General features: G+C 46.3%; 1 protein-coding gene across 1 annotated transcript; it reads left to right on the forward strand.

The window, feature by feature from the left end:
• On the forward strand, nt 1-18,462 carry TM7SF3 (transmembrane 7 superfamily member 3). The gene is made up of 12 exons (XM_059473127.1): nt 1-70; nt 6,106-6,260; nt 8,056-8,206; nt 9,735-9,855; nt 10,605-10,776; nt 11,076-11,253; nt 12,514-12,600; nt 13,001-13,081; nt 13,788-13,940; nt 15,000-15,097; nt 15,662-15,824; nt 16,290-18,462. Exons 1-12 carry the CDS (start codon nt 1-3, stop codon nt 16,550-16,552), a joined length of 1,692 nt encoding a protein of 563 aa, XP_059329110.1. The 3' UTR covers nt 16,553-18,462.
• The last annotated feature ends 813 nt before the right edge of the window (nt 18,463-19,275 follow it).

Consider the following 19,275-nt stretch of genomic DNA (forward strand, 5'->3'; position numbering starts at 1 on the left):
ATGTGGGTCTCGGCTCGCCCTGCGCTGCTCCTGCTGCTCATGGGGGTCCTGCGCCATGGCAGAGCCTCAGGTGAGGGCGGTGTGGGCCGGAGCGGGGGGCGCGTGGGGCTGTGGCCGCCATTAAGCGGCCGGAGGAGCCCGGCTCGTACCGGGAACCGCGGGGCTGTGCCCGGGCTTGTGTCCAGCGGCGGGAGCTTGCTGCCTGCCACTGCGGAGCCTTTTGGGGCTTGCTGCCTGCCACTGCGGAGCCTTTTGGGGCTTGCTGACGCTGCGGAGCCTTTTGGGGTGTCCCCGGTGCTGGCCGCTGTCCGGAGGGCGACCTGCCGCTGTCCGGAGGGATGAGCTGGAGCGCGGAGCAAAGCTGCCTGCGGCGCAGTAGAAGCGATTCGTGATAATCTTTCATACGGACAAGGAGAACCACCCTTTCCCCCCCTTTCCCTCCCTATCCACTTTTTTATTTTTAATACCTTAATTGCTATGGGTGCCATAATTTTAATTGTTTCATGGATAATTCGGAATCATTTCAGGCGCGTCGTTGCGGGGATGCGGTACAGCTGATGCGGCTGGTGTAGGGCTGGATTCCCCGAATAGAAACAAGGTGGCATTCGCTACCTATGGACATGAGCTTACATGACAAAGGAACCATGCTTAAAAGGAGGTTTGGTTTTGTTTGCTTGGTTTTTTCCCCCCTGACCGGGTACAGGTGTGCATAGGTTCCCACCACCCTAGTGGATGGTGGGTTGAAAACACTGTCGCTGTAAAACTAGGGAAAGGAGCAAAAGCTAGAATTTGCAGTTTGATTCCTAAACTTACTTTTTGTCTGTACTGATGTAATCTGACTTTATTTGGCACGGGCTTTTTTTGTAATTTCCCTACGTTCCTGCATGTGACTAAAATAGGAGTCCAGAGTTAAATGTGCTATAATAAGTATAGTTTGGGAAGATTTACAGTCACTTTTTTTTTTTTTTTCTGGTTAAATTCTTATCTGTTTAAATAAAGGAAAAAATAAACAGTTTCCTCTCAGAGATAATTCAGAGATAAGCAATCAGTCCTTTGTATCAGGGCTGATGTAAGCCTCCTCCTCTTAGGTTTGCTTTATTTTTATACTTGCTTCTAACCATAGACTCATAGAATGGTTTGGGACCCTAAAGCTCATCTCATTTCAACCCCCCTGCCATGGTCTAGAGGACACCTTCCACTAGACCAGGTTGCTCAATGCCCCACCCAACGTGGCCTTGAATGAATGAAGCTTAATTGTCCCAAAGGAGACTCTTGGGATAATTTGAAAGGCTGCAGGACAGCATTTGGAACCAGTTCCAGGTGTGGGAGGCTTCTCTCTGCCCAAGTCTCATGCCCAAGATCCTAATGGAGAGCCAAGTAATCACTGTTTCTTGCAGGACCTAAAAGCTTTGGCTGGACACCTGATGGTCACAAGCAGGTGTGAGAATGAAAGCTCTGCTTTTAGACCTTGATGTCCTTGAGATAACTTAAAGGATGTTAACTAGCAGTTTGTCTCCTGGACTTGATGAAAATGGGTCATGTGTTGAGTAATTTTTTTACAATATGTAAAAAGGTAAAGCAACTATGAGACTAAGCAAACTGCTTTGCCTTGAAGGAACCTGTTGCTGTTTTTCCTTGCAAGATTGAGGGTGGAGGGGGAAAGTATTTCCCTCGTGAAAATCTAATAAGCTGTGTAATTCGTGTACCAGAGTCTAGCTGATCATTAGGGCCTTTAAACAAGGCCACTTGCTTAATGGTTCACTGATTTGAAATTGTCTTGTGCTTATTCAGTTGTGGACACCCACTTTGCAGGGATGGGCTCTGCTAACTCCTAATCCTTGAAGATCCTGCTTCGTTTTTAAAGTGCTGATTAGTAAAATCTTTGCATGATGGCCTGTGTTACCTCTCTGGTTTTCTGATGGGCTGCAGCCCCTCAAACTTGGTCTTTGTGCAGAAGTGTTTCATACGTTCTGTTTGTTGCCTTCCAGGGAGCTCTGCCTTCCTGAGGAGGAGTTCAACTGGCTGTGTTTGCTACATCCCAAGGGGGCTCTTTAGTTTTGGAAAAACTAAAGTGAGTTTATACTGTAATCAGGACTGAGCGGTGCTTTTGTAAAGGGAGCTTATCTGGGTGAAACTTGTTTGTGCCAACTGTTTAGTCTATGCAGAGGTGATGCTTTAGAAGTTCACACAAAACTCTTCCCTCACTATTGAGGCTGTAAAGACCTCTAGCCTGGTGAGCAGAATAGTCCTCTGGGATGGGAATGGTGCAGATGGTGACAAGCCACATTCTGTGGTGTCATCTGCTTTAAGCATCAAGCTGTTCTAAGCATGAGTCTCAGTACACACAGAGTCAAAGTTCAGAAGCTTTCAGAAGTGTTCCTGCTTCTTTTGGGAGCTGGGTAGGTGCTGTATTTTTTGGGGGTTCAGTAGTGTGGGAAGACAGACCCTGTAGCCAGACTCCCGTGATCTGGGTCTGCATGGCCTTACAGGTCTGATAGGATATGGCTCCAGGCTTTATTCTGTTAAGTAACTGTATGCTAATGTTTTTCTTACTCAAACTGGTTGTTGGTCTGAGCTTGCACTTCATCTTCATTAAATGTCTTCATGTGACTACTTGTTGTTGTACTCCCTGCACTGGAAGGTTCTCCTTAGCTCCTGGAGTTTGCTTACATCAGGTTGTTTGGCATATCCACTGCAAGGTGCTCAGCACCCAGTGGAAATGTGTTTTCTCTGCCTGCACAGAACCTCTCTGAGGGAAGCAGAGTGTTTGAGCACAGCTCTGCAGGTGAAGACTGTTCTGTATAGGCAGCAAGGGCATTTCTTCAGTTGTGTTTCTTACTGGAAATTGGACTGCTAGGTCTAATCAAGAACCCTGTGTGGTTAACTGCTCCGTGGTGGTGTGGAGTGACACTTGGCTATGGGAGCTGGAAATGTGGTTTACTCAAAGCACCAGAGCAGCCAAGAGCTTGGCACTGAATCAGCACAATGGAAACAGTTAAAACTGGGTGTAGCCTGTTGGGGAAACTGTGTGTCACAGGGAAGGGATAACAAGTGCCGAGGCTCTGGAATTGTTTTGTCTTGTTTTGAGTTAGGAATAAGGACTTTTGATCTTAGAAGAGTTTCAGGAGGTTCTATTTCTTTGCTGTCTTTACTGGCTTTGCCCCTCATGTGAGAGAGGAGGTAGTGTGAGGTGACAGAGTGGGCTGTTTGCTCTGTTCACCAGTGCTGTGTGCAGGACTAACTGTGCTCCAATTCTGGTGCTCTTTATGGAGTAATACACGCCCAGTGCTCCATCTCTGCTCTGCTGCTGCTCGGTTTCAGCAATGCTGACTTCCTTTCACCATCTGTGCAGTTGATAAGCTCTGTAATAGTTTGGGTTCCTCTCGTGTATCTAACCCAAAGTTACTCTGATGTGCAGTGACTGTTACAGTCCTTCCTACAGGGCAAGGAAGAGAGCATAGCCTGACATCTTAGAGTGCTTCCAGACCTTCACTGTTGGAAGCAATACAAAAGTTGGGATGCCTGGATTTTGCTCCCGTCTCTGTTTCTGACTTGCTGGATCAACTCTCTCACTTGTGAGATGGTGTTAAATGTGCTGCTGGTCCTGCAGACCTGCCTGGTGGGCCATCTCGGCTCAAGCTTGCCCAAAGGAGAAGGTTGCACACTGTGACGAGCACTACGTGGTCACTGAGGTTTTTGTGTCCAAAGGATGTTTGACAAGACTGAGCTCTCTGTGCTCAGGGAGTCTAATGCCTGTCTGGTATTAGAACCAGAGAACTGGTGATAGCAATAGGCCTGGTGAATTGTGAGTTGATTAATTTAATCAATCTTGCTCACCACCTTCCCTTTCTGTCTCAGTGCACCAGTAGTGACAAATGACAGAGATGAAGGCTGGAAGGGTGCTGTGGTGTGTAGCTGTGGAGCAATTGCTCTTCCAAAAACTTCTTAGAAGGTTCTGTTGCTCTGCAGTGTTCATCCTCTTTTAGGCCTGGCTGGAAGTGTGGCTCAAGGAGCCCGTGAACAGCAAGCCTGACAAGACTTGTCTGATGGGTGTAGATGTTCTTCACCCTGAGTCTCTGCTCTTTGCCCAGACTTTGGGATAACGTGTGTCACATGTGCTGTTCTTGGAGCAGTTATGCAAACAGAAAGCAATATAGAGCACCATACCTTAATTCACCACGCTAATTAAACTTGAGAGAGTGCCTCTGACATTTTGAGTCTCATGATCACGCTAAAGTAGTGGCTGTGTGTCCTGCTGACGAATCTGTCCTTATTTATGCAGTGGCCCCTGGGTATGGGTGCCGAGTGGAGGTGAGAAACAAGGCGGAGCAATGCAGCTTTTTCCCCTTGATGTAGATCACACTGAGAATGTCTATGGTCTCAGCTTTTTTCTCAAAGAACAAAAGTGTGAATGTCTTGTGGTTCAGGAAGCTCTGCTAAAGTTTTTAAAGATCAAAGAAAAATATTCTTTGTGAATTGTAAGCATTCACTGTAAATTTCTGAATGTATCAATATATAGTCTGTGCCTTCTGAATGCTTTTCTTTAGCATTCATATTGCTACTTGCATTTGTGATAGAACTTGAGCTAGTGAGGAAGGATCAGAGGATTTCTGAATGCTGCTCAAGGGACTCTGAAGAATCAGAAACTGAAGGATGCACAAAGTTTTTTTTTGCAGCTTTAATTTTACATTACTGTGTGAAAAATTGATGTAGAAGCTTCTACCTTAACACAAATTGCAGATGATGGAGAAGAAAAATGGAGCATCTTTCTTTCCTCACAAGTGTTTTATGAACCCCCATATTTTAGCTGAGGTTTTAGTGGTGATGCAGTACTGGTATTAATTGAATTTTGGGAGTGAGCATGTAGGGGTTGAAGTTCCTTCCCTCACTGTGTATGGAGTGGAGGAGGCATAACAGCTCCCCTCTGTTAACATATCAGGAGGCCAAAAACCTGGCCAATTATGCCAGTTCTTGGCAGAAGAGAGAAAAGTAACAGGAAAGCAGTCAGAGGGTACTGGGTATAGTTTCAGGTAAGTAAACTGTCACCCTCCCTGTGGAATGGGAGCCCCTCAGTGTCACCAGCAAGTGTCCCTCGGATGGTGCTGCTGGTGACTCTGTGTTAGGGAACTCGGCAGTACCAACCCTTTCCACCAGAGGCAACTTCATTGAGGAAGTGTTGTGTTCAGGCTTGATAAGTTTGGGGTCTGTTTGGGTGCAGAGGCAGGCAGAGGAATTCAGGGAAAAGCCTGGAAGGCATTGTGCAGCCTGGCTGCAGCCACCAACCAAAGAGCATCTTGTGGCTTCGGTGTGGCTGCTTTGCTTTCCTCCCTTGGCATCCCCTGTCCCTGCAGCACGGGGAGAAGCCAGGCTTGCTTGCAGGACTTGAATGACAAGCCAAAGCTGATTCTCAAAGATCTTGTATCCTAGTTCATGTGGTTCTCTTTAAATTAAAATGACAGTGGATCATGGGGTTATGCTCATTGAAAGAAGAAATGGTCTGGGTTGTGTCTAGGAAAAATTAGTCAGATTTTTTGGTCTAGAGATGGGGATGCAGCAGTTCTGATGATTAAAAACTGGCAGTGAAAAATGTGGAATAGCTGAAAGTGGGTAAACATATGTACATAAACTACAGATTTGACTCTGTCTTCTGGAACTTGACTTCAATTCCCATGGTTTGTAGGAATTCACCTGAAAAGTCTGATGGATATTGTGCAAGTTGGCTGGCTGCTACAAACATACCTGCCTGTATTTGCCAAAGATCAGGCAGTCCTCAGTATCTTCTCTTACTGACTTTTTGGAGTGTAGCTGGCTGGTTGGCTGAGCTGTATCAAATCCTTACTCCAGGCAGGAAGCTCTGTCCCTGTGCTCAGGTGAGTGCCAGGCTGCAGGGCAGGTACCCTGGCTGTGTCTGCAGGTACAGCTCTGTGTGCAGCAGTCTCTGAAAGCTTGGTACAGCTCACAGGATGAGAGCAGCACAAAGCAACATCCTGCTCTTCTCCCAGCTGATTAATACTGGGCTGCTGGAAACTTCCAGGCTTCCCTGGTAATTGCTTCCCTCTGGACCAAAAAAAACCCCTGTATCTTCCTTTTTTTTTTGTAATGCAGGTCTTCTTGAGCTCTCCTTGGGAAAATTCAGAAATGTGCTACTTAACCAGACCAATCCAGTGGAGGCTGTAATCAGGAACATTGCCAGCAATGTGACTGTGGTTATTTTTCAAGTGCATGCCCAGCAGAGTGATGTGGTGATATCCTTTGATAAGGTAAGAGTGTCACTTCTGTTAAGTGCTGCCTGTCTTTCAACAAACACTTGGCTCTGGTACATGTAGGACTAATGGACTGAAGCTGTATAAATAATGTCTTTTACCTGCTTGGCTTTTAGGCAGTGTTACTGTAGCTTCAGAAATCCTTTCTCATTCTTATATGTCATAGCTGCTATTTTGAAAGACTGAATGCCAAAGGAATGTCAGAGCTGGCTTGAAAATGTTTCAAGGCTCTTTATTTGGTGGCAGTGGTGCTTTTTGTCATGTGGCTCTACTGACTGTTGTCCACCAGCTTGTCACATTAAAACCAGATCTGTGTGTTTGCCAGATGCTCCATACATTATCAGTTTGGGATGTTTAGTTGTCTGCTGTTCCCATGGCTTGAATTTAACCACTGCAGATATAATGTGTTGTTATCCCAGCTCCTTGTCCTGAATCTAATCCTCCTTTGGTAACTCATGGAGAAATTCCTCTACATTACTCCAGTGAAAGCTGCTACTTCTAGCAGTAGAAACATTCCTGCTGCTGTACTCTGCATCCCAGTAATGATGGGACAAAATGAGTCAGTAAAATACTGATTTTTGTTGTGGTGGTGCTGGGAGGCTCTCACTGGTATTTGAATACAACATGGACTAAGCTGAAGGTGGTAGATGGAGATCTGAAAGCTGCAATCCAGTTCCCCTCTCTCCAGCAGCATCTTTGAAATCAGAATATACTGAGTGCCAAGAAGTAGCCTGGGAAGCTTAGAAGATGTAGACCTGTAACACAAGTCACCCAGCTTAGCCATCCTTGTACTGGTGAAACAGCCAGGATTACAGGGCTGAGACATTACTGTTAGACCTGTTCAGTCTTTGCTTGCAGCAGAATCCTCTGCTGCCAGTTCAGATCCTCTTTGCATTCATGGGCCTTACCAGGCCCAGGGCAGAGATGCATAAATGCAGCTGTACTGCTTTTAGGGTTGGCCTGCCTCTAGAAATATGAAATTGAGCCAGATCTTAGTCTGCCAGGTCCAATGTGCATCCTTGCAGCATTGCCTTGGGTAACTGTAGCTGCCTTGGCCAAAGGCACTTTCCATGCTGAAAATGTGGCTGCAGGTCAACTGGTTGTTCCAGCTGTGAGATTGTGATACTGTCATTGCTGCTTATCTTTCCCTAAGAGCTCTGGTTATGGAAGGGATGGTGGTGCTGGGGATTGGGTCAGTAGTTGGCCTGGCCCCAAAAACACCTGGCATTGCTAGTGTTAAGGCAGCTGTCATACAGTCATGTCCATTCTGGTGGAGATAGGAAGGTGCTTCTGTATGCTGGTTGCCAGAACACTTCCTTGCTGCCATCTCACAACATTTTGTGAGGTATACTCCAGTTCTTTTACATTTGTACTAGTCAATCCATTGCCAGATCTACTAGCTGGATTTCGCTGCAACTTGCTTGTGATTATCAGCTCTTTAATAGTCCCACACTTGTCACTTGGGTTTTTGAGCCTGAGCCAGGCAGTGTGTGGTGTCAGAGCTCCCTTTTTTCACCAGCTAGGGATGCCATCCAGAGGGACCTTGAGAGGTTGAGAGGTGGGCAGACCTCAAATAGTTCAGCAAGGCCCTACATGTGGAGCTGGACAGTTACAAGCACAAATACATTTTGGGCAGAGCCTGATCTGTTGTAACTGGCACAGATGTATGTGCCTGGCAGGTTTGTGGCAGGAATAGCCTCCTGTGATGTTATCAAATACAGGAATGTTATCAAACTGTGATAGGAATCGTCTGAAGAAGAACTGTTTGTTTCTGTCACTTGTTTCTGCGCAGACCCCGTCGGTGAACAGCTCGGGAGTCGGGGTGGACAGAGGGCTGGTGTCCATCCTTCGGCCGGAGCAGACGGTGTGCACGTGGTACCTGCGCGCCCTGGCTGCCGGCCAGGTGCTCAGCACCGCCATCTCCATCCCCTACATGGAGAGAGGTACGTGCTCAGGCCGTGCCAGCTCTGCCCAGGCAAGACATCTGGGGAATGAAGTGCTGGCCTTTCAGTCTTACATGGTGGAAATCTGATGGAGATAGCAGAAATTCTTTTGAAAAGGTTTTTATTGTCACTGCTGAATTGTGAGTTGTGTATTGGAGGTACTCTATGGTCTTGCCATGACTTAAGCCTTAGAAAACTGCTGTGCATGGGATTATGGAATCACAGATCTGTTTGGATTGGAAGGGGACCATAAAGCCCATCCAGTTCTACCCCCCTCTGCCATGGGCAGGGACACCTTCCTCTACCCCAGGTTGCTCAGGGCCCCATCCAGCCTGGCCTTGGACATCTCTGGGCACCCTGTGCCAGGGCCTCACCACCCTCACAGGGAAGAGTTTCTTCCTCATATTGATGCCTTGAGAGGCTGAACCTGGAACAGAGACTAGACAGAGCTAAAGGAATAAAGTAGGTATTTATTGAAAGGCCTTAATAGATATACCTTGGGCAGTACAAGACCCTGGCCAGGCCTACACCCAAGATGGACCCAAAATGGATGACTGGTCATGAGGTCTCACACTTCTATAAGTTTTGGTCCATTTGCATATTGGAATTAATTGTCCAGTTATAGCTTGAGGTTATGAAGTCCCATCCTCCTTGTTGCTCTTTTCAGTTCTCCATTGTTGATACTTTCTAGAAACTTGTAATGGTTGTCCTTGGTCTCAGGTTGGAAAGGGATTGTTTTGTCTACCTACCCTGCAAAGAGAACTTACTGACACCTAATATGAAGCTCAGAGCTACACACCTAGGCAGCAGAGAATCTGAAAAATATGAAAGCTAAAACCCAACCCATCAATATCCAATCTAAATCTACCTTCCTTCAGCTTAAAGCCATTACCCCTTGTCCTGTCATCCCTAGGCCCTTGTAAAAATTCCCTCTCCAGCTTTCTTGTAGGCTCCCTTCAGGTATAGGAAGGCTGCTGGAAGGGTCTCCCCAAAGCCTTTTCCAGGTTGAACAACCCCTACTCTGAACCCTGATCATAGGAGAGGTGCTCCATCCCTCTGGTCATCTTCATATTCCTCCTTTGGACTAACTCCAGCAGGTCCACATCCTTCCTGTGCTGGGATGGGGTCCTGCCAGAGCAGACTGGAGGGGCAGGTCCCCCTGCCCACTCCTCTTTGCATGCAGGATGTTGGTGTCTGGGCTGTGAGCACACATTGCTGGGTCATGTCAACCTTCTCATCAGCCAACACTCCCAAGTGCTTCTCCTCAGGACTGCCCTCAATCCCTTCCCCACCCAGCCCGTGTTTGTGCTTGGCATTGCCCTGAGCTATGTGTGCAGGACCTGGCAGGAGCTTGTATCCTTCCATTCCAACACTCCAGTCCCTGGAGTCACCCATGTGTGGGGACCTGTCACAGGCTGCAGTGAAACCCTTTTGCTGCCTGCAGGGCCAGAACCTGATGATTTTCTGTGCTCTGCAAGTGGATTGTGCCTGCAAGCGTTTAACTGCAGTTATGTTCTCTGTGTTCTAGATCCTATTCCTGGGGGCTGCAATCTAGAATTTGACTTGGAAGTGGATCCAAATATTTACCTGGACTACACATTGGTTGATATACACATCAAGTTTGCCCCTGCAAACTTGGGATATACCAGGTGTGTGGAGAATTTTAGTGCACTGAGCAAGGCCTTCTGTCCAGTGTTGACCAAAAGGTTAAAATAAGACCCTGCTGTAACAGCTGAACCACCCAGCTGCAGGCAGGATTCTTGTTTGCTGCAACAAATGTAAATGGGGAAAAGGAGGAGGGGAAGAGGTACTGCATGAGGGAGATAAAGGTTGAGAGTTACATCTTGTGGAGGAGGTTATGCAACTTCAGAAATGTAAGCAGTCAGTAAATACTGGATCTTTCCATTCCCTGTAACAGCTTAATTTGTTTGGGAAGCAATTGTATGTTACAGCCAGTTTTGTTTCTTTCCTAGTACTAAAGCATGATAATGATCCAGAGTTTTGTTTAACTTGAGACTTCAAGTTAAAAGGTGTTATTTCCTGAATGGTGCCTGGTGTCACAAGTGATAGGCAGGGAATGGAGAAGACTCTTCAGAACTGCACGGAAAGACAAACAGTAGTGCTGTGGTCTTTGGCTGTTGTGGCCTCCTGGAATTCTCGTTATGGCAATTCATAGGACACCTCTGTAAGTGCAAAGGCAGGTACCAGCACAGCCACCACCTGTGCCAGTGTGCTTCTGTGTGATGCTGCTGTGCCCTGTGCTCACAAATACAGTCCAGCTCTGAGTTAGCTGCTGGTGTGCACCTCTGAAGAGTAGAGGCACACCCTGAGGACAGGTAACTGCTGAAAACTGATGTTGAGGTGTGGGGCCTTGTGGCTGGTGTGTTTTTCCTTGCAGAGGAGCAAGCCCCCCCTCCTGTGACTCGGGGACTGGGCAGAGCTCCCGCTGGCGGCTGCGCTACGATGTGTACCAGTACTTCCTGCCCGAGAGCGACCTGGCCGAGATGGCGCTCATGAGCCACATACGGAAAATGTCCGGGGTGCGCAGCGTCAGAGCCAACGGCATCAAGGTGAGCCCCTAGCACTGGCTGCCAGCCACATGGCAGTGGGGCTCTCTTGTTTTCTCCTCCCCTGTGCTTCTCTTCCTGCAAGCTCCCTGGCCCTGCTGGGGAGTGGAATGGCAGCCTTGCCTGCCTCGGAGGCCGGACCTGGGTCAGTAGGCTGGTAGGGAACCTGAACTGTGCCCGCAGGCAGGGAGGAGCAAAACAGGAGTGGGAGAATCTTCTCCCCTGACAGAAAACACAGTAGTGCTGGAGGGAAGGAAGGGTTCCATCCTGTGAGCCTTTAACACAGATATTTACTTTTCCAGATGCTTACGCTGACAGCTGATGACAAGACCGATGTCTACTTCTCCTCACTTCCTGGGCAAGGTGTGATCTACAATGTCATAGTGTGGGATCCTCTTTGGAACACTTCTGCTGCATACATACCTGTGCATACATATGCCTGCAGTTTTACTGACCTGGTAGATAACTGCTCTTCCCTCAGTAAGTTGGGAATTGTATGTCCTTGCCAACTCCTCTGCAGCTTCTTGTGCTCCAACATGCCAAATGTGCTTTAAGATTCTTTTTCCAACGTGTGCAGGAGATATTTGTTTTGCACTGTGTATATTTTGTTGCTTTAGTGAAATCTCCTTCTTGATGAGGGAGAAAGTCTAGAATGATGATGTAAGACTAAAGAGAACCATCAGCAATTAAATCTTAAACTTAATGGAGGTTTAATATGTGGCTTGCAAATGTAACTCTGAACTCAGTAGTGCCACCCCAGCTTTGTCCATTTCAACTGGATACATAATTTCAAATAATTTGTAGACTATAGATGCTGGATGTGAAGCTGAGCTAATAAAACACAGACTAGATTAGCCTCCAGCCGGATTTTTCTGACTGTGCAGGTGCTAACTGGAATCCTGCAGATATTTTGAAAGGAGGCAGTCATCTAAAATAAGAGTGAAGATAATGTCAGCAGTAGTGGAGTGACTACCAAGTCATGCTGCTTTGTACAAAGCTATATAATGATGGAATTTGCGCAGACACTGCAAAGCTGCCATTCCCATTATGAATACAGAAGGGACACAAGTAATTGGTAAATTTGGTTCATAAAGTAAGATTTGTTCTCCTTATTTTCTTTTATACTGTAACACAAGTCGCTGTCAAACTCAATGTTGTTCTATGACAACGTGAGACGAGTTATCTAGGCTAAAGTTCTCTAATTCAGAGCACATGGAAAATATAGTTTACTTTTGCATATAGCTTAAATATAGGTAAGAAATTCAACAGAAGATGGAGATGAGCTATAATGGGATGCTGATGATAATTTTTGTTGCATGGCAAATGTATGAGAGGGAGACAAATGGTGAAGGTTGCAGTGATTAAGCCTACAGCTGCTGCCTGGGTCACCAATCCATTAGCAATGATTTTTACAGATGACTGGATGTCCCTTTTTTAAACCTGAGCAGACACTTTTCTGGCAAATTTATATCTGAACTATAAATAAGTTACATCTACTTAAAGAAACTTCTCTTGAATAAGGAGGAAGCACTTGATTTCTTAATCAGTCTGGGACTATTTCAATGTTCTGTTGGAGATCTTACCAAGCCAACTGTTAGTTCAAGCATTGCAGATCTGACAGAGTGGCAGCTCTCAAGTTGTCAGTAAAGTTTGTGACAGACAGCAACCTGACCATATTTTAATCTCTTTGTTGGGACTACTAGTTGGAATGCTGTACTTAACCTACCCTTCTTCTTGTAGGTAAACTCTCTACCAAAGTATTCTTCACTGCTTTTGCTGTTCTTGGTCTTTTCACCTGCTTTTTTGGACACAGATTCTGGAAAACAGGTACTGAATATTTAATAAATCTTGTTGAAACTTCATAAGTGTTACTCTGTGTAACTTAGAATGATGATATTATTACCAAGATTCACTTGATAGTGATGCTGTGCCAGTTAGGCCCACTGCTTTGCTTTTATGGGCTCTGAGCCTTTAAGCTCAGAGCAGGAAGTTTTTGGGATGCAAAGAATAGAAACCTAGAACTAGGGTGCATGATGGGCAATAGAACTATAAATATGTAATTTTAGACTATCTGTAGTGCTTGAGGACACCCCTGTTGAGAACAAAATGTTGTCTGGCTCTCCTTTTGTGAGCTGCTATGTTCCTTGTTGTGATATGAAGATGTCTGAAGATCCACTGATGGGGGCTTGGTATGAAGCTTGCTAAATATTTTTTCCTTCTTCTCTAGACTTATTCTTCATGGGCTTCATTGTCGCAGCATTTGTCTTCTTTGTGTTCATTACCAGGGTAACTGGCCTTAGCTATGATGGTGAGTAAATGTGTCAGGATATCCTGTGCTCTTCCCAAACTCTTGTTGGGAACCCTTCAAGTACAGTCTCAGTTGTGCTGTTGGCCAGCCACAGGAAGGGCAGCAGGGTGATGCCTGGGTGCTTGAGCTCTGATTGCCATAATAGCTGAAAATGCAATGGAGTAAATGTTCATTCCAGCATCACAGTGATGTAGAATTAATAGCTGGATTTAATTTCAGTATCTAACCAAGGAAGATTAGAGGTGTTTGGAAACTGTGGGAATTTGCAACATACTTTCTTCCTACTTTCACAATGCATGGACCTCTGTTTCAGATCAAATGTAGGTTTCATCTGTAAAGTGGAAGTAGGTTGTCTGCACCCAGCTTGTCAGACCAGACAGAATTAGTTCTTTCTGTCTGTGCCACCTCATAGAATTCCTTTTTTGATACATGTGCAGTAGCTTGTAGCCACCTGAACTCCCTGGGAGCTCAGGGAACTGATGTGCACTGTGCCAAGGCCTCCATTCCAGCCCCCCTGCCACCCTTTCAGCAGCACATCCCCAGCTGCAGGCTGGCATCTAAGAGAACTGCATGAAGCACATTCTGGTACTTTTTTTATGTCATGCAAACTCACTGAAAAAAGCCAAACATGCATGTAAATAAAGCTGCTGAACATGTTCCTGCAGGAACTGAAGTTTCCAGAGTGCTGGAATTTTCTCTCTTTCAGTGCGTCTTATTTTGACGGCAGTGGCTGGAATCATTGGAGGCCTGCTCTTGGTTGTGAGCTGGTGGAGATTTGGCTCTGTCCTGCTCAGCATGTTTGTAATTGGACTTGTGTTGGGATTTCTCTTCTCCTCAACGCTCTTCTTTACCCCCCTAGGTAAGCAGTGTAATCCTCTTGATGAGTGCTGTCTTCCTGCAGGGCTGCAGAGTGAATGGCACTCTCTGGTTTATATTACTGGGATGTTTAATGTTCCCTTTCCAGTTCTAGGAGGAATAGAGATGCACATGAAAGCTTCTTTCAGCTGTGCTGTAATTAAAAGTACTGGGGGAAAGGGGAACTGATTGTTTTGCAGAGAACTTGGTGACTCTTCCTACTTAAACTGTGTGCCATGTCTTTGACACCAGCTCTGCTCCAGGCATGCACTTACTCTCTTGTTCTCTGTCCAGAACAAATCCCAGTAGAAAATCTACAGTCTAATTTGAAGGCTTCAGGCATAAAGGCCTTAGACAAATTGCTTAAAAGCCAGTAAGCCTGCTGAGCTGGAGCCCTTCTGGGACATCAGAGCATCGGCTATTGTAATTTTCAGTCTCAGAACTTCTCCTTTTGAGGTCCGTTGGTGGGACAGTTTTTTGTTCTCCAGTCATCTATGTTTGACTCAAGCCATGATTCTCTGGTAATCCATGCAGTCCCTGGTTACTCTTCATTGAAGTGGAACAGTGACTAAGCTGGAGGTCAGCTTATCCCCTCTAGTGAACCCACAGGCCTTAGAAGGCAGTGGGAGCAAAGAAGGGTTTGAGTGATTTAATTTTCCTAAAGCCCAGAAGAATTTGTTGCCTGGTGGTGTGGTGATGGCTACATTTGCACCATACTCTGGAGCCTGATGCAGATTTTTAGTTTGGAACCCACAGAGGCAACAAAACAGCTTTTTATTGGGCATCAATACTCTGGTGCTTTTAATTCTTACAAGGTGAGGAATATGTACCTTGTTAAAAATTGTTCCATGGACAAGATCTGTGCTCAACTAGGACAGTTTTTCTGTTCTTGATTAACTGTTCCAATACATCTTAAACAGGATTTGAGCTCAAAATCTGGGTTTTCAACAATGTACTCCAGGTATTTCTGAATGTACAGAATTTTGGGGGGGAAAAAGCTGACCCCCAAACATTTGTGAAAAAGGAAATGTTTTCCTCACTGCTGAATGTGGTGTCTTGGCAGGAGACTACAGGGTCTTCCGTGATGATGTGGTGTTCTGGGTGACCTTTACCTGTGTAGCCTTGATGATTCCAGTGCTTTTTGTTGGCTGCCCAAGAATTGTAAGTAACTCTGCTGTCACCTCAAAAGGAGGGAGGGAGAAGGGGGATCAGACTTCTTAATGCAAAATGTTGTCCCATGGAATATATACAGAAAACTTAGCACAGCTTTATGAAGCTCTGCACAGGGCCAGTTGCAGGCAGTTCCTGTTTAGCCCCACTTGTGCTAAATGGTCCAGAAGCAAAGGAATTACTTATTTTGCGCACAGCATCCACTAAATCCACCAGCATTTAGTTGACTTCTGCTATCTTATCAGCTTGGCTGGATAACAGGTGTGTGCAGCTGATTTATCACAGAAGAACTGATAAAAACTACAAAATACTTGTCCAGAGAAGCTGTGGCTGCCCCATCCCAGGCAGTGTTCAAGGCCAGGTTGGACAGGGCTTGGAGCAGCCTGGGGCAGTAGAAGGTGTCCCTGCCCATGACATAGAGTTAGAACTGGATAGGCTCTCAGGTCCTTTTCAATCCAGGCCATTCCATGATTCTGTGCTTGTACTGTCTTAGGGAGGTGGGGAATAAAGAGTGTTCATCAGTCTCCTAAAGCTGTGGTTTTTCTCCCTGTCTAGCTGAACATCTTGGCTTCTGGAATAGTGGGCTCTTACACAGTGGTCCTGGCCATTGCTTGTTACGTCTACACAAGCCTTGCTTACATCACCTTAGACCTGCTCAGAAGGGTCCTCAACAATTACTTCAGCAGAGCTTACACCAATGTGCCTTTTCAAAGGAATGGTGAGTCCTCTGAGACTTTATTATCCTTTTAAGGAGGAATCACTGTCTCTTTGGTTCTGTTGTAAACAGAGTGAGGGCAGGAAGGGGATGGAAGGAGAACACAGTACAGTGTGAGATTTTACATCCACATGAGAAATTTTAGTCCTTCAAAAGCAGTACTGAGTGGACTTGAAGGCAGGAACCTTCCTGCAAGTGTTGTGACAAAGGCTCTTGTGAAAGGTGCTGCTCAGACCTGTGCTGGCAGCTTGCTGAGGAGTGTGCAGAGTGGGCAGGCAAAGGCCTAATACAGTGGAGAGACTCTTCCCAACTCTGTGTGTCCTGGCCTCTGCATGGAGTCACTCTGCGCATCTGAGGGTGTGGGGATCATACTTGATTCCTATCTGTCACAAAGCTAGTTCAGTGTTTGTGCTTCGGAAAGCAAGGAATGTTCTGCTTTGCTACAGGAATCTGTTTCTACTTTTCCAGACTTCATCATCCTGTCAGTGTGGGCAATGCTGGCCCTCAGCGGGGTCACTGTGCAGCTCCGCCGGGAGAGGAGTGAGGTGCCCTTCCCACCACATCCCTATCTCACCTGGAAGAGGGAAAGGGAGCGTAGAAGCACCAATGTCTTAGACCCCAGCCATCATATCCCTCCCCTGAGAGAGAGGATCCACAACAAGCTGCTGCATATCAAAGAGTTCTTCCAGAAAGACCAGCCAGCCGGGGAGAGAACTCCACTGCTTCTGTAACTTGCCAAATAACTGATGGGAATGGAGAGGGGGAACTGGGAATGGTGAGATGATTACCAGTAACCAGCCAGTGGTGCAGGGTTTACCACTGCTAATTTGTCCTGCTGAATAAGAGATTGCTGCTTGGCAGAGCAGTTCACTGTCCAGTACACTACATGCTGTTTGTGACTCCTCTGTGGCACACTCTGCCTGCTGCAACCTGCTTGTGTCCAGCTGCAGAATCCTGTACTTGTAGCCAAGGACAGGCATTGATCCTGTGGGGTCTACTTTGCTGTTTGGGTACGTGGAATATCAAACAGGCCTTGGAAAGCAACCTGCTGATTGTTCCTTGCATGTGGGAATGTCTGCTGAGGCAGTGCCCCACTCGCTCCCAAGGGTGGGCAGGCTGTCCAGCTGTGAGGGGAGGGACAGGGGCTGGACATGAAAGGAGTTCTTCCAGCAGGAACTGAGCATCTCCTTCCAACAGGTACAAAATGTATGGCTGCAGACACGCAGGTTTCCAAGAAGTGTTACTGAACCTTGCAAGCTGAACTGAGAGACTTGAATTGAAACTGCACTGAGTTAACTGTTGTATGTGTGCACTGTGGGGCTTGGGAATGGGGACTGATCTGAGACAAGAAGACTTTTTCCTTTGCTTTTGGCTGGTTTTGTAGCAAGTCAGTCATCTGGTCTCTGTGCAGAGATGGCTGCTAAGAGAACACAAGAGGTTTGTCTCCCTATTTGCTTTCTGAACAGCCTGTGTCTTGTTTCTGCTCTGGTATAGTATCTTTTTTGATGGTGCTGTCATAAAAGAAAAAAGGAAATAAGCTCCTTGTAGCCAATTGCGATTTTTTCCCCCTGGAATTGGCTGAAACACTAATTATTTATTTTTAATCATCTTTTAACTTTGCCTTTAAGGGGTGAAAACAGCATTCAGCTAGCAAGATACTGACCAGGAACCTTGCTGACTGAATGTGTTCCTTACCTATTTGAATTGCATCTGCCCAACACAGAATCTAGTACAAAACAGATGAGGGACCAATCTCCTGTGGTGGCTTTATGCTCTTCCTCAAAATAACCCCAAGAGCCATTTTCAAATTTCATCTGGAGCAATGTGGTTTTGGCTCATCCCAAAGACACCTGGGGCTGTTTTACCTGTGCTTGTCCCTTGTGCCCTGTCCTGGTCTCCAGTGGGGGTCTGTCATGCACTGCAGGATGGCTCAAGTCTCACATGCTGTACCATGACACAGGGTATGGTGGCTCTGCCTCTTTCTCCCTGTGTCTGAACCTTCAGTGAGCAGCTGATGCACAGTCCTGCCTGTGTGAGGTGAGTGGCTGCTCAGGTGCCTGCATGGAGCCTCCATGAGGGAATTCCCCAGGGGCAGAAGCTTAAGCTCTCAGCCACCCTTTTAAATTCTTGGTAGGAAATCTGTAAGAAACAGCTCTTGCTGAAGAAACTGGCAAAATAACTTTTTCTGGCAACTTTGTTGGAAATTAAAGCACCCTGGCATAGGTAGGAATGAATTACTTTTAAATGGCTTTCCTTTAAGGAGTGAGAGCTCAAAGACAGTGTCCAAGGTGACTGAATCCTTCTGATGTTTAGAGACAAACCCTGTCCTTGCTTGGAGCTGGACCATCTGCCTCAAACAGCAAAGCAAGGCTGCAATCCTGTGGTTTGGCTCTGGCTTCCCTGTGACACATGGGGTAAACAAGGAGCTCTTCCTGGGTCTCTGCCCATCCTCCCAGCACTCATCCTGAGCGTGTCTCTGCCATGTGCCATGGCAGGCAGCAAACCCTTCTGTGGTATAGAAATGCTCTTAAACATGTTTACCTTGGTGGGTTTTTATAACTGCTGCGATTAACATTGTGCAAGAAACAAGTTTAACTTTAATTTTCTATATCTTTTATAATAAAGATGTCTTTTCAAACAATGTTGAAACTAAAGTGGTCTCTTTGAATTCAATGATGTTTTTACAGTTTAGCCTCTGCCTTTGATCTTGTATGGAGAGTTTGCTTTGAAAAATTTCTCTGGCCAAGGGCTGAGGTGGGGGAGCTTGCTGGCATTGCAGTGACACCCAGAGGCTGAGAGTGTGCTCTGTGCAGCCACTGAGGGAAGCGTGTGGTCCAGAGAGGCTTTTTGTTTTGAGAGCTTTGTCAGATGAGGCTCTGGAGAACAAAGAAATGGTTGTCATTCCCTTCTTGCCTGAAAACTGGTCTGCACGATAGGAATCTTCTAGCAGAAGTGGGCTTTGTACTGTTTTTCTGAGATCCTGACTTGGAGATTGTATTTCCTTTTTTTGGCTCTGCCAAGAGATGGTTCAGGAATTTTCTGCCATAGTCCCTAAGGCACAGTGATTAACAGTGGTGATGATCAGAATGCATGAACTGATCCACTGTAGTGTTGAAGGGGTATTTTCAAGCCTTTTTAGTGTAACTCTTGAAATACAGGTCTCTTTCAGGCCCTGTCCAGCACAAACCCTTCTATGTTTCTGTGATTCCCTTCTGTCGCTGTCCTTGATCTGGAAAGGCTTCCAAAAAAGAGGGAGCCCCTCCAGAGGAATCAGTAGGCTCCATCTCAAAATGTGCATTTTTCACTGAGCCTTGGAGCTTTTCATCTCTCTGCCTTCTGACCTGTCAGCAGCTGTAGGGCTGCAGTGATCTTGGCAGTGGTTTTTGGGGAGCTTTAGGGGAACTTTGGTTCCTGGTTGGTTTATCCAGTGAAGAGTCAGCATAAGAAACACTGA

Source organism: Ammospiza nelsoni, chromosome 5, assembly GCF_027579445.1.
Source record: "Ammospiza nelsoni isolate bAmmNel1 chromosome 5, bAmmNel1.pri, whole genome shotgun sequence".
NCBI classification, from domain to species: domain Eukaryota; kingdom Metazoa; phylum Chordata; class Aves; order Passeriformes; family Passerellidae; genus Ammospiza; species Ammospiza nelsoni.